The sequence below is a fragment of the Penicillium alfredii genome (assembly GCF_028826965.1).
Source record: "Penicillium alfredii strain IBT 34128 chromosome Unknown utg000005l_segment0_segment0, whole genome shotgun sequence".
NCBI classification, from domain to species: domain Eukaryota; kingdom Fungi; phylum Ascomycota; class Eurotiomycetes; order Eurotiales; family Aspergillaceae; genus Penicillium; species Penicillium alfredii.
In genome coordinates this window covers 704,210-721,403 of record NW_026622702.1, presented here as the reverse complement: position 1 = coordinate 721,403, position 17,194 = coordinate 704,210, and the positions used below count along the sequence as shown (strand labels likewise).

The 17,194-nt window shown below is 51.4% G+C and overlaps 8 protein-coding genes across 8 annotated transcripts; 2 read left to right on the top strand and 6 right to left on the bottom strand.

The window, feature by feature from the left end:
• Positions 1 to 167: 167 nt before the first annotated feature.
• On the bottom strand, positions 168 to 2,465 carry NUU61_003700 (DNA polymerase epsilon noncatalytic subunit; the record flags this gene model as incomplete). The annotated part of the gene is made up of 1 exon (XM_056654282.1): positions 168 to 2,465. One exon carries the CDS (start codon positions 2,463 to 2,465, stop codon positions 168 to 170), a length of 2,298 nt encoding a protein of 765 aa, XP_056512309.1.
• Positions 2,466 to 2,743: 278 nt separating this feature from the next.
• NUU61_003699 (SHNi-TPR domain-containing protein) lies at positions 2,744 to 4,148 on the top strand (the record flags this gene model as incomplete). The annotated part of the gene is made up of 2 exons (XM_056654281.1): positions 2,744 to 3,814; positions 3,870 to 4,148. The coding sequence occupies 2 exons, from the start codon at positions 2,744 to 2,746 to the stop codon at positions 4,146 to 4,148; spliced, it is 1,350 nt and encodes a 449-aa protein (XP_056512308.1).
• Positions 4,149 to 4,373: 225 nt separating this feature from the next.
• Positions 4,374 to 5,054, bottom strand: NUU61_003698 (yippee/mis18 family protein; the record flags this gene model as incomplete). The annotated part of the gene is made up of 1 exon (XM_056654280.1): positions 4,374 to 5,054. The coding sequence occupies one exon, from the start codon at positions 5,052 to 5,054 to the stop codon at positions 4,374 to 4,376; it is 681 nt and encodes a 226-aa protein (XP_056512307.1).
• A 1,003-nt stretch (positions 5,055 to 6,057) lies between these two features.
• NUU61_003697 (ornithine decarboxylase antizyme) lies at positions 6,058 to 7,031 on the bottom strand (the record flags this gene model as incomplete). The annotated part of the gene is made up of 3 exons (XM_056654279.1): positions 6,058 to 6,271; positions 6,377 to 6,767; positions 6,881 to 7,031. 3 exons carry the CDS (start codon positions 7,029 to 7,031, stop codon positions 6,058 to 6,060), a joined length of 756 nt encoding a protein of 251 aa, XP_056512306.1.
• A 587-nt stretch (positions 7,032 to 7,618) lies between these two features.
• On the bottom strand, positions 7,619 to 9,654 carry NUU61_003696 (cleavage polyadenylation factor subunit MPE1; the record flags this gene model as incomplete). The annotated part of the gene is made up of 4 exons (XM_056654278.1): positions 7,619 to 8,907; positions 8,968 to 9,068; positions 9,134 to 9,428; positions 9,483 to 9,654. 4 exons carry the CDS (start codon positions 9,652 to 9,654, stop codon positions 7,619 to 7,621), a joined length of 1,857 nt encoding a protein of 618 aa, XP_056512305.1.
• Positions 9,655 to 10,552: 898 nt separating this feature from the next.
• NUU61_003695 (imidazoleglycerol-phosphate synthase) lies at positions 10,553 to 12,313 on the bottom strand (the record flags this gene model as incomplete). Its single annotated transcript, XM_056654277.1, has 3 exons — positions 10,553 to 10,642; positions 10,696 to 12,141; positions 12,191 to 12,313. 3 exons carry the CDS (start codon positions 12,311 to 12,313, stop codon positions 10,553 to 10,555), a joined length of 1,659 nt encoding a protein of 552 aa, XP_056512304.1.
• Positions 12,314 to 12,855: 542 nt separating this feature from the next.
• On the bottom strand, positions 12,856 to 14,302 carry NUU61_003694 (deoxycytidine monophosphate deaminase; the record flags this gene model as incomplete). Its single annotated transcript, XM_056654276.1, has 7 exons — positions 12,856 to 12,921; positions 12,986 to 13,036; positions 13,100 to 13,187; positions 13,243 to 13,375; positions 13,446 to 13,807; positions 13,872 to 14,234; positions 14,295 to 14,302. 7 exons carry the CDS (start codon positions 14,300 to 14,302, stop codon positions 12,856 to 12,858), a joined length of 1,071 nt encoding a protein of 356 aa, XP_056512303.1.
• Positions 14,303 to 14,591: 289 nt separating this feature from the next.
• Positions 14,592 to 17,092, top strand: NUU61_003693 (putative autophagy ubiquitin-activating enzyme ApgG; the record flags this gene model as incomplete). The annotated part of the gene is made up of 6 exons (XM_056654275.1): positions 14,592 to 14,782; positions 14,860 to 14,968; positions 15,034 to 15,806; positions 15,875 to 16,547; positions 16,597 to 16,959; positions 17,012 to 17,092. The coding sequence occupies 6 exons, from the start codon at positions 14,592 to 14,594 to the stop codon at positions 17,090 to 17,092; spliced, it is 2,190 nt and encodes a 729-aa protein (XP_056512302.1).
• Positions 17,093 to 17,194: the final 102 nt, after the last annotated feature.

Below are 17,194 nucleotides of genomic sequence, written 5' to 3'. Positions count from 1 at the left end.
TTTCTTTCTCTTCCTTTCCTTTTGATATGTAAAGCAGATCACGGCTTTCTCTTGATGAATTGTATTTCTAGACCCTCTAAATGACAACATGATATATCTACACATCTGAGACCCTGTTGATCTTTTGCTCCAAGCAGAATAATCCGTCACATTATATTTGTATCTGCTCAATAACGCTCTTCTTTCACTCTGCCTCGATTCCGCAACACATCGTACTCGACCCATCGCACCGTCGGGACATCGCCCTCTGGGATTAAACGACCAGGGTTCATGACGTGGCAACCTTCATAGGTCATGCAGAAAGCTGCAACCTCGGGGTCCGCGAGGATGAGGGCCGTAGGTAACGGGTACAATTGGAGAGCGGACCCGTGATCCCACAGGACAGGCCGCTGCGTGAGTAGGAACGGGGAGACAGTCCCTTGGTCCAAAACGGTCTTGACGAGTTTGCGAGCCACGAATGCCCCTGGTGATGGAGCGCCAAGGTTGGTACCCTTTTGCTGGGCCATATCTGTGTGATCCTCCATGTCCCCCATAGCACCGTCCAAAGCCTCATGCATGGTAGTATCCTCCGCCTCCTCCCCCTCCCGCTCCTCGTCGTCGGGCTTGGTGTTGACAGCGCTGCGTCTCAGTCTTCCCGAGATGTCATCGCGAAAGATAGCAATATCATGCACGGGGCCAAACCATGCGAGACGCGCCGGGTTCGATGTCCAAATCGCCTCGCCGGGCGGATCTGACGCCTGTGATCGGTCAAGCTCCGAGTTTGCCGCGGCGAAGGCACGTCTGACGCGTGAAGTGAACAACTCTGGGATCGGCTGCCGCGGAACTGTGGAAGCAGCGCCGGCCGAAAATGCCGACGCCCAGGGATCATTATCGCCGGGAACGAAGACAAAAGTCGCATGTTGCAACAACGCTGGGTAGTCAGACAGGGCCAGCGCAAGCGAGTCGAAATATTCCTTGTACTCAATACTCCCAGCTCGGCCACCGCCACTGATGCTGGCTCGCCGCACAAAGTTGCCGATCAAGACAAAGACTTGTGGTCGTTCGAGGATGGACAGGTCATTGTAGATGCTGAAAACCTTCCGCAGGGCGTCTAAAGTGCCCATGTTGTCGAGGTTGACCTCGCTCATCACCGCAATCTTGAGCCGCGTAGTCTCCGTCGCATCCAGCTCGGCTCGCAGACATTTCTCCTGGATCCTTCTCATTCGCGCTCCTTGGGCTCGTTCGCTCCCAATTCCGAGAAAATCGACCCATCCAAAGCCACCGCTAGAATTCAGTTCCCCACTTCCTTGGGGGCCTGTTCCCAGGGAGAGATCTCTTCGCTCACTGGGAGGTCCGCAAATGGATATCCCGACAAAATGCCCTCCTATAGCTCCTCCAACCCCTGTGTTCCCTCCAAGAACGCCTCCTTTGACCATTTCCTCCTCTTCGTAGACGCCATCAACCAGGACAATCATTCCCGGGGAAAACCACGCGCCGTCTTCAGGTATCATTCGTGTGTGAGTCAGGTCCAAGGCCACACTTCCAGTAAGATCCACAAGAGATAGATCCCCAGTAGGGGAGATCGACAGCAGTCCTAGGAGCATATGTGAACTGCCGCTTCTGCCAAGCAAATTCGCGATTGGCGTTAACTTGTAAGATTGCCGAGGGGCGAGGTTCGATGCTGATCGTTGCAGCGAGGGAACCCCGGCAACACCCAGAGAGCTCTGGAAAGACTCATTGCGAAGAAGTCGCTGGTACACAAGGTTATACCGATCTCTGAAAAGCGCGGTCTTGTGAGACGGCGGTGGGAACAGGGTGGGTTTAGCCTTGATAGCCTCGAAATATTTCTTTTCGATATTGTAAGTCAGACGAGGGAGGTCAAATGCGTCAATCGCTTTGAGCCAATGCCGCGGCCAAAGGGATTTATGAGAGTCGTCCTCCTCGGCATCCCCGGGTCTCGTTGCAAGAGACCCCTCATTGATTGTGTTCATTCGCCCATCATCCCCGAGACTCGATGCCCTCCCCGATCCGTCCGCGCTGGCTTTCCCGGCGACAACCCTGCCGCCGCTCATGCTACCTTCTAGGGTCTGCAGTATGGCTCTCAGTGACGCGCCTTTCCCTTCTTCGACGATCACACCACCCCCGGCCCTCTTCCAAATCTTCGCAACCTCGTCCAGGACACGCTCTGCTAAACCTTCTTCGCGCCATCCTGAACCACAATGCTTGCCAACAAAAACCGCTAAGGTTTGAAGGGCTGGGGACGAGATGGTCAGGTTGTGCTTGCGGGTGAAGGTGCGAAAGGCCACTGGTCGAAGCGTCGACGGTGGAAGCAGGATCGGCAAAATTGAAGTTTTCGGGGGAGGGGCATTGGGCCTAGTGGTGCGAAATGGACGTGCTGGCGTGCCAAATGCAGGAGAGGACGAAGGAATGGGATCTGGCACTGTCCTATGGAAGTGATCCGAGTGTCTCGGGGTCGAGGTGTCCATGATGGGCGCGGGCTAAACGCGCAAAGAAAGGACAAGAAAGAAGATTTTGCCAGCCGCCTTTTCTTGGTCTCGCGCCTCGCGATTCTTTCAATCCTGTGGGGGACTCGTGTGGGGATGGCGAGACGAAAAGAGAAGAAAAGCGGTTAAATTGAAACGCGTGACACGACGCGTGGGACCTCGGAGCTTGCCTCCCTTCGCTTCAGCACTCACCCTCTCTCTTCACAACACCTTCCTTTCTCTTCACTCTTGACAGCTTTGCTGTTCACCCTATGCCAACCATGGCTGATGATTCTGCGACACCAGAAATTACATCTCCCACGACAAGCAAACGAGATCAGCTCGATGATCTCATCACGCGAGCTGCCGCGAAGGATGCGACCAAGGACCACAACTCTGCTTCAGAGCTATACTCTCAAGCTACTGAGCTGCAGGCTGAGCTCAATGGTGAACTGTCGTCTGACAACGCTGATCTACTCTATGCCTACGGAAAATCTCTCTACAATGTGGCCGTGAGCAAAAGCGATGTGCTTGGATCCAAGGTGGCCGGGGAGCCACAAGTGCAGCCCAGCAGTGCACCTTCTGCAAATGCTAAATCTGCCGGGTCAACACCCGCCGGTGACAATCTGGCCAAGGACGCAATTACAAGCGCGATGGCCAAAAATGCCACCTCCACCAAGGGCGAGAGCACCGACTCAGAAGCCACGCAATCCAAGCCATATTTCCAGTTTACTGGCGATGAAAACTTTGTCGACTCCGACTCGGAGGAGGAAAATGGAGAACTGGCCGGCGATGAGGATGAAGACGATTTTGCCAATGCCTTCGAAGTCCTGGATTTGGCCCGTATTCTTTATCTTAAGAAGCTGGACATCGTGGAGGAAAGTCAGCAAGGGAAAGGGAAATCGACCGAGTTACCGGGGGACGTGAAGCACATCAAAGAACGACTGGCAGACACTTACGATCTCCAGGCCGAGATCTCGCTAGAAGCAGAAAGGTTCAACGATGCGGTCACTGATTTGAGAACTGCTCTCGATCTGAGATACGCCCTCTTTCCGTTTGAAGACCCTTCAGTTGCCGAGTGCCACTACAAGCTCTCCCTAGCTCTCGAATTCGCATCAGTTCATCGGCAGGATGAAGGGGAGGAAGACAGCGAAGAAGGAAACAAGGTGGATGAAGAGATGAGAAAGGAGGCTGCAAGCCAGATGGAACGTGCCATTGAGAGTTGCAAGGTTCGGATGACTCAAGAAGAAAAGAAACTCGGGGTTGAGCAACACATGGACGAGGACAAGGCGACGGCTGCGAAAAGGAAGATCGCCAATGTCAAGGAAATCATCGCCGACATGGAGCAAAGAGTAAGTCATTCCCTCGCGTACTTGTTTGAAGACTATCTGCTTACAATTCACGTAGCTCATCGATCTTCGCCGGCCACCGGTTTCCATTGAGCAAAAAGACCAAGGCAGTGAAGCTATGCTGAAAGGCATCCTCGGTCAGATTGTCGGCCAGTCACCGACAGATCAGAAGGCTCGGCTTGATGCAGTTACCAAGGAGGCTACAGACTTGTCTGGCTTGGTCAGGCGGAAACCTGCAAACCAAGCCGCCCAACAAGTTGCCTCGAAAAGACCGGCAGAAGATACAGACGCGGAAAATGACTCGAAACGCGCGCGAGTGGATGATGCTTCGTCGTGACGGGAGATTTCGGCGGGATGCAGGGGCTCTGTTTGATAGCCCTCACAATGTTTCAAATTGACTAGATATCGGGAATGGTTCATGGACTACAAAACCTCTCTTGATGGCTGCCGTAAACACCGTAGATAGTATGATAGTGAGCGACAGTCGATTGGGCAACGCTATATGGATATCGATGGGTATTAAATCACAGGCAATTCGGTTTTTAGACCCCTCGTTCGTACTTCATGAGGATAATCCAAACATGGCAGGCCGCCGTTCGATTTTGCGGCTTCTTCGACGCATAGCCAAGTCCGGGCTCCAAATACCAGCAAACAAGTCTTCGCACTCATCCTCATCTTGGCTGTCGAACTCGGTATCTGCGGGTCCAGAATCTATCGCATTGCCCGGAGGAGTGGGTATGGCAGCCGACGGAAACTCCCAGCAAGAAGAGGCTGTGATCTTTTGGGTTTCCAATATGAACTTGCCGACCTTGTACCGCTGCGATTCCTCTTCGGCCGCGATATATTTCCAGCCCAGCACGCTGCTACAAGAAGCACAACTGATGTCGCTGACTGTGTGGGCACCGGTGACGAGTTGGCGAGGAACGGGGCACTGCAGCACGGTGTTGGGAAGGGATGTCGTCGGGGACGACGACGCGCTGACGGACACTGCGCAGGCAACGGGTTCAGCGGACACGAGATAGGCACGGCCATGGCGGCCTGTGAAGCCTTTGCTGATTATTTGGGAAGTTAAACAGAGATGTGTCGCACACCCTGCGCAACGAAGGTATGAGACATGGCCGTTCAGATACTTGTCGACCTTGAAGTCCGTCTCGCAGGAGATTTCCCTCGATTTGGCATGGAACGCGGTTGAAGGAAAAAGAAATTTGGGAAACGAAAGACTGGGGCTCCGTTCTCTGAACATGGTTGCTGTAGAGAGGTAACGACTCCCTTGGGCCAGGGATGATGTGGGGGAAAACATCAGACGGTAGCTCGGACCACCATTACTCGAAACCTCCGACCACCATAAAGGTCACGTGTAGTCACGTTTTGGTCACGTGTTGGGAGGTCAGACCACCATTAGATTCTAATGGTTAACCGAGCTCTATCGTTATCTTGTCACACAAACTGAAATCTGTTTACACCCTACCAAAACTAGTTACTAGCTCGTTACTAACTAGTTTTCAACAATGGACGCCCAGACTAATCCCGACTAATGGCTCGCGTATGAGTATAATACTATCTACTCCCTTCTTTATCGGGACTAGGATAATAGGGAAGAAATAGAAGAATAAGTTCAGAACTAGTTAACTTATATTTTTCTTGACTTTCGCTATCTTGCTACCGCTTGTTAATCGAGGATTCGGGGGAAAGGGAACTAGATACTTCCTAGTTAGGGAGGAGGTTTAGAGAGGTAAAAAAACAGGTAAAAACACTGTATTCGTGGACTTGGAAATATAGGGGGAGGTAGTAAGGTAAGGTAAGCTAAGTGGAGAATCTGAGAGGTGGGACCCTTATTAGAACTAGTCCCAAAACGGTTACTGGCCTACACGTGACCTTAATGGTGGTCTGAGGTTTCGAGTAATGGTGGTCCCAGCTGTAGTCACGAAAACATTGAGGTCATAGCACGGCTTATCTTATCATCCGCATACAATCCAAGTGCCTAGCTAACGTAGATCTACAAGTTGATCCCTGTCAAGAACCCTGAATTCAGAGTCATGGCAAGCCCAGGGTATTGCGAACTGTCAATTCAAACTAACCCAGGAAACGAAAACGGCGCGCCTGTTGCTGAACCATGAAATGAGAAGAGTCGGGCAAAATCATAGAATCAAGTAAAGAGTGTCCCAAGGTAATCAGTCCTCAAAATCCAAGTGAAGGAACACGTCAGCGGGGGGAAGATAAAATAAACGAGAAAGAAATCAACAAGGCTAGACTTCGGCAGCCAGGAAAAGCCATTTGGTGCTAAGGAAAGGCCCCCGGCCACCAGGCGTCCACGGCTCCAGGGTGGTGAGGTTGAACCCGCACCATCCCAGATTTCGGATCAGCTCCATTTCGTTTGCGTGGTCTGAACGGCTGACACAGGCAACTATTTGGGAACACTCAAAGGTAGCGAGTCCGGCGAGTTCAAACAGAGCGATGAGCCTGCCAGGACGGGAGTGAATCAGTAAAGCAGTTGGGTTTCATATGCAATGAATTTGGCTGCGAAATAATTCCAGGGTTGATGCATGGGTTCTTTGTGAAACATACCCCGATTTGAAGCCATGATCCGACGCGCGGTCCTCGAAGAAGACGAATAAAGTCCGCTCACCATTCACCTCCACCACAAACCCACGATAAATGGCGTCGTTAGAATAATCCCACACTTCAATCCACTTCTGGATTCGATCGTGTCCTTGTCCAATATGATCCGGCTGGATGTTTTGAACCGCACCCATCCCCAGTGGCTCCTGTCGCGCGAGACTCCTCTCACCAAGGAATATCGTGGACAGTGTGCCACAGAAGAGCCTCTCACACTCTTCCGGGATGGTATGTGTTGCCTCCCCTTTGTCCTCTGGCCAGTTGTGGTTCGCGGGCCGGCTTCGCTCTGGGTTGGAAGCGGGGATCTCAAGGGGAGGACTTAGAATGGCTGGTTTAGACCCTGAGGGGACCTCAGGGATACCACTGTGCTCCTATATAGTATTATGATTATAATCAGTACCGATAAAGGCATGGGAGGAGGGGGGGGAGGGGGAAGGGATTCAGGGCACTTACCGGCCCCCAGCGTGGTGCAGTAATGGAACCCGTGGACCATGGTGGTTGACGGCTGAGCGCTGTAGCAGCTGGCAAGAACAGTAGTCTGGGAATCTTGGTGAAGAGACCGGCGTTGATTGCGATTACTGTGTTGATTCATGTATGTCGCCATGCTGGTCGATATCTCTGCGGACTTGATATATGATGGTGGTGTTGGAATCCAGCAATGTGCAGGTCAGATCAAGACTGAGTGTCTGGGATACTGAGATAGTGATGCAGCAGCTGCGGAGGAAAACACCAGCGTGGGTGAACAGTTTGAGGGCGATGGAAATGCGATCGAGTGGATTGTAGGTGAGCCAATTTCGACGTGGCACGGTCACCTGACCTCGCCACCCTGGCCCCAGATAGACTCATCGTATTCTCTTCTACATATATGACCCTAGAAAGGTCGAGTATTAGTTGTGCTGTGAGCCTTGTCCTTTTATTAGGATTGCGAGTAGCATCTAGTCATATATCTACTATATACTCTAACTTTGCGACCCACAGCAAACCGACGTCAAAAGACAAAAATGCCATATTGGGATTTGTTTAAGTAACCGTAAGAAATACACGCAAAGTAAGAATCTGGAAGAAAAATCAAGAAAGAAATAAAAAAGCCACAAGACGCCGGGAGCCGCAGAAGAAGACAAAGCCGCTTTAAATATGCCTATACATAGTGCATGCGAGTTCACAACGCCATATTCCTGATCCGCCTCCCATTCAAAGTTCCCGATAATCGCTGGGCCGTACTCGCCGATTTCTCGCCTGGTGACGCTGTGGGTTCACCGGCTGACGGAAATATGCCGAGTCTTCCTCTCGAGCGTATGGGGTGCTAAAAGCGGTTCGTTGTTGATTGGAAAAGTTGTTCATGCCGGGACCGCTGAAGTTCTGACCCATTGGACCCCCCATAGGAGGAACAATGGGGAACATCGGCATGGAGGAGTCTCCACTGAACATGCCAGGAAAGCCATTGGGCATTGGACCGCTGCCCTGATCACTATACATCTGGAGGGGATTGAAAGGCATATTCATGGGGTTCCACCCAGGGGCTATGCCAGAGGGGAAACCATTAGCCGAAGCCATGGCCATCGGGTTCATGAGCCCCATCGCGTCGTTCCCGAATCCAGCATCTGGAAAAGGCATTCCCGGCATGCCCTGGGATTGCATGAACCCAAAGTCGCCGAAAGGCATCTGTTGATTGAAAGGCATCCCTGCCTCCCTGGGGTTTTGGTCCGTGCCTTGCGAATCGGGTTGATCATCCTCTGACTTTTGTTTCTTTGCCGCATTTCCGGGGCTAGAGCTTTCGGGTTCATGAACGGCCTCGTCCTCAGCTGGCCGTTTCTTTGATGGCGCCGGCATAGCTTCCGGAACCTGTGTTGACGGCGCTCGCTCCTGGTTGACCGGGGAGCCACTTGGATCGGTCTCGGCAGTTTCGTTGACGGATACACCATCCTGGCCGGTAGCTTGCTTTTCCTTCTCTTTCTTCGCTTCAATTTTCTCAGCTTCGTACACTTTGATTTTGGAAACAGCCTCGTCATCCGGAATGAGATTATCGAGTAAAACACCCTCTGTTGCACAGCCCGGGCAGACAAAGTCACTTTCAATCAAGGCATTTGAGATACAGTCATTGCAATATGTCCTCTGACAACACGGTGTCTTTGTTGGTTCTAAGAACATCCTCTTGTCGATTGGGCATTCCAGACCTCGACTCTGCAGTGCCTTGCGCTCCTCGGCAGCGGCAGCTTCGGCGGCAGCGGCAGCAGATGCCTTGGCCTTTTCTTGGTACAGTTCCCAGGCTGCCTTATCCGGCTTCGCAATGACGAAGTCACCATCGGCATTGACCATTACCCCTGTGTTCCTTGGGTCTTCATTGGAGCCATCCGGGACCAATGATTCCGGCTTCTCAACCTTGGTCTGGAGCGAGCGCGGTATACCGGTTGACCGTTTGACTCGATACTTGCCGTCAAACTTGGGATCGTTGTTGGTTGGGCATGCTTGAATCCAATGGCCTGGTTATAGGTGTCAGCAAATTGGCATTGGTAATTATTGGATGGGAAAGGGGTCGCTACCTTTCTCTCTGCAACGGTAACACAGATACCCAGGAGGCGGAGGATGATCAGGCACATTCACAGGTTTTCCCCGGCCACGACCAAATGGGACAGGCGTCGCACTGAGGTCAAGGGTCAATATATATCATACACCCCAAGGTCGAACGCATCGAAGGAGTGCACTCACTTGGCCATTTCTTGCTGCTGCTCCTTCCACTGACTGGCCTGGAGGTTGAAAAGTGCATTGATCTTCTCTTCTTCGGTCTGCGCATTGTTGAGCTCTAGGACGTTGTTGTTCACCGAATGGTTGCCCCCAGGGGCTGCTCGACTCGTAGGTTCGTTGCGAGAGACATTGCGAGCGTTGATTGGCATTTTACCCGATACATAGCGGGCGGCACCTCCTTTACCAGCGCGAGCAGCAGGTAGTCGGCGAGCAATCACCGACGTGGACCGAGGAATGATGGTTGTGTCGTCGTCATACTCTGTCGGAAAATTGTCAAAATGGTTTCAAGATCAACACCAGGGGAGAAACATACCCTCGCCAGTATCTTCGTTGTAAATGGACAGTTCAAAGTCGGTCCCGTCGCCCAATCTACTCTGGCTGATGATCTCTCGTTTGAGTTCAAAGACAGAAATACCAGTGCCATCAAACGTGACCCTTGAGGGTTCTTTCTGGGACTTGAATTTGAAATGAACAGACGATGACATTGTATTCAACTGTGTGTGCAACAAAGATGGCCGTGGATGTATTTAGACCAAGAATTTTAGAGGCACCACAGAGGGAGAACAAGCGACCACAGGAGACAAGGCAGGAAGGGGATTTAGACACGCGGGGGAGTTAAACAGATAGGATGAGGGGGTGATGATGCACAGAGAAAGCGTGAAATATTGGGAGAGGAAGGGAAGAAGGGAATGGAAATGGAGAGCCCAGGATCTATCGAGAAGTGCCCGAGACCAATGTAGGGGAAATGAAACCGTGTGTTGGATGCTGGAAGGTGAGCATTCAAAGCACTGTATACAAAGGGAGAACAAAGTATTGATGGATACAATTGTCGAAAACTGTCGCTGTAGTAAAAAGAGTCGCAATGAAGAGAATGAGAAGATAGTTGCCGTCCTTTAAGTGATCGCGCCTGGTAGTCACCTCAAAAGCCTTGACCTGCAAACCACTGCCGTGAGCAAAGGGTCCTTGCAGATAACCAAATCCCAGTATAGTGCGACCCGGTATGATGATAGGAACTCCGATCGAGGTCAGCGTTGGGTGCCGAGAGACTGACGAGAGACTGAGGAATCAGAATGGGCTGTTCAGGGGAAAAAGACAGTACTGGATGTCATCTAACAAATCAATGGGCTCTCGAGATAAGGTGGGAGTGACGGACAAGCAAAGGGGAAGCCGAGAGATGAGGGTGGAAGTGGCAAGAGAGAAAAGTCAGATGACTCCACGTTACCGCCTCGGCCACCGCCTTGGATACCGCCTTAAGTCTATACCGTTCCATACCTACACTCTACTCTCTCCTTTACTGTATGTATATGATGATGCACATTGTGGGAATTGGCATTTTTACAACCCTGTGAATATACTCAATGCAATATGTGTTAATTGTGGAAATCAGAGCTCGGCCTCGAATTGGCGCACCAGGAATCTCTCTTTCTGAAGGTGCTCCTTCACTTGGCTCACGGTATATTCGCCTCGGTGGAACTAAGGAACGTGTTAGCAACTCTTTCAAACCGATTGAGCTCTGACCCACTTACCATGCCAGCGCCCAACGCCGCATCTGTGGTTGTTTTGCTGAAAACCTCGGCAAAATGGTCAGGTACGCCGGCACCGCTGGAAGCGATGACGGGAATTTTGATGGCAGCCTTGACATCGTTGATCAATTCCAGATCAAATCCACTGTTGCTCCCATCCTTGTCGATGCAATTCAGAAGAATCTCTCCAGCGCCCATCGCTTCGACCGCTCTGACGAGCTGCCGTACATCCACATCGCGCGTTTCTCGGCCGCCTTTAACCGTACATTGGTACCAGCAGAAGCGCTGTCCAGCCGCATTGGGGTAGCTGGTCTGAATTGTATGGTGGTTGGTGTCCTCGGGTCGATCCACATAGACCCGTTTCGGGTCGACGCTCACCACGACCGCTTGCTTCCCATAGGCCTTGGAGATGGTCTCGATGGCGGTTTGGCCACTCAGTTTCTCGCCCGCATTGTAGTACTCCTCAGCGACGAAGACCGCATCCGAGCCAATGCTAACTTTATCGGCACCGGACTTGAAATACATGGTTGCCACATCAAGAGCGGGAACCTCAGTCCCATCGGTGTCAACCGTGTCCCTAATACCCCCTCCAATGGTCAAGGGTACAAAGACTGTTTCCGATGCTCTTCGCAGGATTTCAAGCATAGGCGTGTCGGCGAGCGGGCAGTTTCGGAAAGAGGTGATGTTCAAGAATGTGACTTCGTCCGCTCCTTGCTCATAATACTTCTTAGCCATGTCGACGGGCTTTCCCAGGTTCCTGACCTGGCCACCAGCGTCCACACCACTTTTCTCGCGAACATCATATTGGTCACCCTTGGTGACCACTAGATCGCCTGTATCATTCGTCCGAACATCGAGACAGGCAATGACCCTGCGAGTCAAGCCGTCCTCTCCTTTGCCAGCGACCGACTCTGGCGCAAGTGATTGAAGTCGGTCGCCATTCAAGAAGGCCCGGATGGCTCGCAAGCCCGCGATTCCGCTTTTCTCCGGGTGAAATTGCGTCCCAAATATGTTCCCTCGACTGATTGCACCGATGAATTCCTCCTCTCCATAGGTGGCTGTGGCCACAGACCAACCATCGTTCTCGAGGGCCCCTGGTTTGTACGGAGCCGCATAGGAGTGGACGTAATAGTATTTGCTGATCGGCCGCAAGCCATAGAAACTCTGTTGCTTGGCACTGTCATCCCCGGTGTTCATCGCAGAATTCCACCCAATGTGCGGCACGCTTTTGGAACTGTCATTGAACTTCTGAATACGCATTGGGATCAGCCCCAGCCCCGGGACCTCGGTGTCTTCCTCCGAGCCCCGAAAGAGGGCCTGTAGACCAACACAGATTCCCATAAAGGGCTTTCCTGCTTCAATGTGTTGTCGGATCGGTTCTAGAAAGCCTCCCTGGTCGAGTTGGGAGAGGCAATGGCCAAAGTGACCGACACCTGGAAGGATGAGTTTCTACGATCCCATTAGCAGCGACCACTTGATTAATAGATGGTCTACCCACTTCGGCGTTTTTCACATCCTCCGGGGATCTGATCCATTCCACTTCATATCCAACCCGATTGATCGCATTGACCAATGAGCGAATGTTGCCTGCGACATAGTCAAGCAGGTGAACCGTAGGCATTTTAAAGCACTGCAACAGAGATACTGGACCTTGGAAAATGCGAATTCAAAAAAGAGAAGAGTGTGAAAGAAGCCAATTGAGTCATAACCTTGGAACCGTCCAAAATGCTTGAGCGATGAGCCCCGCCAAAAAACTCGCTGAGTCATGACCTTTTTTTTTCTGCCCGGCAAAATGCTGCAGGTTGACTTACGAAATACCTCGGGGTAAGTACCGATGATAGGTTATTTTAAGGTCCCTCTACCTAGTAAGTAGCGAGTACTCATGGGCCTTGTACTCATCAAGTACCCAGATCGTGGTTGTAGGTATCGAAGTATCCATGGAGACCTCTGGAAGATATCCGAATTCTGATGAACTTACGATCGTAGCATGCTTCGAATAAAGGAAGAAAAATAGTTGTCCATTCATGAATGGAGGCCTTTATAATGCCTGGCTGATACTTGTTTTTTTTTTTTTTTTTTTTTTTGTGTTTGGATTTTGCAAATGATCCACCCATGCATCTCCTTGGGTTGAGAAATCAATCCTCCCTGATATCATGGTCTTAATCACACTGGGCCTGAACCCTTGGCCGGTTCGCCGAACCCCTGTAGATAGATCAGCCCATTCGATGGCTGTAACATCAAGGTCAGCGAGGACACAAATCAACAGGTAGAGTAGTTGAGAGGAAAGAGATACCGGGTGGAATTGTCGGAGACGCACGCCTGCGGCCTCTAGAATCGCAGCACTCTGGATGATAAGTTAATAGGTTAATTCGTCCAGCGAACCCCCCAAGATCAGACTGAGACGTACATCTTTGTCCATGTTGTAGCCCTGCGAGTAAACCACTTCAGAGATGCCCACCTGGGCAATTTTGACAGTACACGTCAAACAGGGACACCTATGACCCCGATTAAGAGTTGGAACAAGTCGAAAGGCGTCTTGATTAGACTTACGTATCGCAATAGAGAATAGCACCCTCTCGGATGCGTTCTCGACCGGCTTCCAGCAATGCGTTTTCTTCAGCGTGAATGCAAAGACAGGTTGAGAGACCAATTCCACCCCCGTCACCACGATTGCATCTCGGACCTAATGACGAGTAAAGTAAGCGTGAAATTCAAGACGGTGCGAAATGGAAATTTGGGGGTTAATTTCATACATCCACCCTCGTTGCAGTTCTGGAGATGCCGAGGGGTGCCATTGTACCCAGTGCTGATGACTCGACGCTCTCGAACAAGCACACACCCCACTCTTCTTTTCATGCAGTTGCTTCTCTGTGCCGCAAGAGACGCCAGTTGCATAAAATATTGATCCCAATTGGGTCGTAATCGTTGTTCGTCGGCCAGGTCAAGTATCCCAAGGGCTTGGTGCAGTTCTTCCAGGGACGAGGAGGAATTGAACAAGCGTACTTGGGCTCGGTCAGTCAAATAGACGCGTCCAATATCCCTATCATAAAGGTGTCGGTCGTTCCATAGGACGAATTTCTCGAGGTCGGGCGGGTCCAGTTGTCTTCGCCAACACCTGCAGTGGAAACCAATCCATCAGGTTATCTATCTGGTGAAGGGTGCACATCGGTGCAACGAACCTGTCGGTGAATCGTTTCCAACGAAGACTCACTGGCGCATCGACACTCACGAGGAGGAAGAAGGGTCGTAGAAGGAATCGATCCAAGGTGAGGCCGTCCGCAATATCAGTAGTAACCCAGCGGTCTTGCCATCGTTTGGTCGCAAAATCAAGAAGGGAGTCGGCATTCTCAAAGACTAGCTCCGAGACCTGAGCGTCCCCTTTCTTCCTAATATCTGAGGCTTGTAACCGGAGATCATCGTCTGGTTCATCGGTGATTCGGTGATGACTTTTGCTAGTGAGCTCGAGCAGCTGGAAACCCTGCTGAATCAGGTACTCGGCAATCGCATGTTTGCCAGCACAGATGCCTTTTCCCCAGAACCCTCTGTTAGCTCAGATGACGCGTTTTCAAGAAGGAAACAACAAAAACAACAAGTCTGCTGACCTCCGCATAAGCCGATGAGCATTCTCTGAAGTAGTATATGGAAGAGATCGGGCGAATTTCAAGACCAAGGGAGGGGCAACAAAGAAGAAGAAGAAGAAGAAGATCCAAGTGGGGCCCGCCTGATAAGCCGCAAGATTACATTGGGCATCGGGAGATTCCACGAGAGGTAGATCACGTCGCTTGATCACGAGGGGATTTTCTTAGATAAAAGAGCTCTCCCCACCCTCGGTTACATCACTTCCTTCCTCCCTCCATGAATGCTTCTATGACTCCCATGTTGGTCGAAATCACCTCAATATGCAGTACACCCCGTTTGCTTCTGATATCGAGCTCCCTTTCTATACGACCCTAGCATCCTCCAAAATCAACCATGACAAACTGGATGACTCTGCCCGGCCACTGTTGGGTCTCTATGAGATTCGTTCCACAGACCCCGCGGCTGCTTCATGTCGAATGCAAATCCATGGAAACGCACTCACCAGCATCGAGTAAGATTGACGGGCTTCCATTTTGATTTTACCTTGACAAACCTAGTGTCACTGATGGGCGGTTTGCTTTGATACAGGGCACCAGCCAGCTACTACCGGGCGGAAGGCATAATCAAAAATGTCAACACCGTCGAGGAATACCGGAACATGGACAAATCGCAAATGATCCACCAAACTGGGAAAACGGTAGGAATCATTTATTCGGGGGAAATGGCGTTTGAACGGAGATAATAATGTGTTGCCTACTCCAGATCTGGGATGCCATCAACGATGGCACCATCTACTCCTGCCCGTCCTTGCTGTCGAGTTTCGTCATCCTGTCATTTGCAGACCTCAAAAAATACAAGTTCCACTACTGGTTTGCTTTCCCCGCAATTCATTCCGATCCCCCATGGGTCCCTGTGATATCCACTGTGTCCTCAGTCCCCGAGTCACACAGTCAAGAGACCGGATCGGGAAGGCACCTGTCCCAAGATGACAGCACCGCCCTGGTGGAAGCTGTGCAGACTTGGTCATATGGGGTGGATGGTCGCCAACGAGGATTTTTTCTCGCCCGAAGACACCGAGGGGATTCCGGCCATACCTCATCCTCAGACTCAGGAACCAAGGTGATCCAGCCAGAGGGTGGTTCAACGCATAGCAGCTGGCAAATTGCATCATTGTCAGAATATGAACATGGATTTTTTGAGAGTGCCGCTTTCGAGGACTGCTACGTTTGCTTTGCAGACCCATCAAACTATGAAACCGCCCCTGGTTGGATGTTACGGAATTTGTTGGTGCTCGTCAAGCAACGATGGGGCCTTGACAAGGTACAGGTGCTTCGGTATCGCGACGTTCAATCAAGACGAGACCAAGGCCGCAGCATAGTGATTCAGCTGGAATCAAGATCGGCGCAAGCGTCAGATGCCGCGAAGTCACCTAACATCCAAGAGCGGATGCCGAAGGTGACGGGTTGGGAACGCAACCCAACCGGGAAGTTGTCGGGGAGAATTGTGAACCTGACAGAATACATGGATCCCAAGAGGTACCGTCGCAGTAAATTGATATCTTCTCCATATGCGAAGGCTAACTTTTGTTACCCACTGCCTTCAGGTTGGCTGATCAATCGGTCGACCTCAATCTCAAGCTCATGAAATGGCGGATTAGTCCCACGCTAAACCTCGACAAGATCAAGCAGACCAAGTGTCTCTTGCTCGGAGCTGGGACGCTGGGCAGCTATGTCGCTCGGAATTTGTTGGTATGGGATCTCAACGCTGAGCTCCATGGAATCGACCAGCTGATCACTGAACTCAATCAGGGATGGGGGGTGAAGAAAATAACTTTTGTCGACCAAGGAACCGTATCATTTTCCAACCCAGTCCGCCAGCCCCTTTTCGCATTTATAGACTGCTTGAACGGGGGCGCGCAGAAAGCGCATCGCGCATCCCAAGCACTCGCCGAGATCTACCCAGGAGTGGAGACTGCGGGACATGTTCTTTCCGTGCCCATGGCCGGTCATCCGATCGTGAACGAGAGCGAGACGCAAGCCGAATTCGAAACCCTCAAAGCATTGATCGATGGGCATGATGCCATATTCCTTCTGATGGACACCCGAGAATCCCGCTGGTTACCCACTGTGATGGGGAAAGCCGCCGGGAAAATCGTGATGAATGCGGCCCTGGGGTTTGATTCCTTTGTAGTCATGCGCCACGGCGTCACGGAGGCTGGGCATGCGACGGCGGACCTCGGATGCTATTTCTGCAATGACGTTGTAGCACCCGCCAATGTAAGAGATTTACCGAAAACACTCCAACTCAGTACTGATTATTGGGCAGTCTATCAAAGACCAAACACTCGATCAACAGTGTACCGTCACCCGCCCCGGAGTAGCTGCGATAGCCTCTGCACTTCTGGTTGAGCTTCTCGTGTCACTCCTGCAGCACCCCAAAGGAGCTGCAGCTCCAGCTCCCTCGAAACAAAGTGACGAGCAGGAGGATCATCCTTTAGGGCTTGTACCTCACCAGATTCGAGGATTCCTTTCGACATTTGAGAATGTTTCCGTCACTGGCAAGAATTACACATGCTGTAGCGCTTGCTCTGAAAAGGTAACCGGTGCATATCAAGACCAAGGTTGGGAGTTTGTACGAAAAGCCCTGAACGAGCCAGGGTACGTGGAAGAATTGAGCGGGCTAAAAGAGGTTAGCACCGCATCTTTTCATGATTCCACCTGCACTGCTGATATACCTCAAGGTCCAAGAGAAAGCGGAAGCTGCACTGGCTGATGTTGAGTGGGATGATGCGTCGGAAAACGAAGAGATGGAGGTTCTCTAGGAAACCCGTTGCTTATGACAAACCACGTGCTGGCCCATGGAATCAAAGCCTCATGATTTACGGTCAAGACTGACAAAATATGCCTCCTTGGATTCCTGTTGA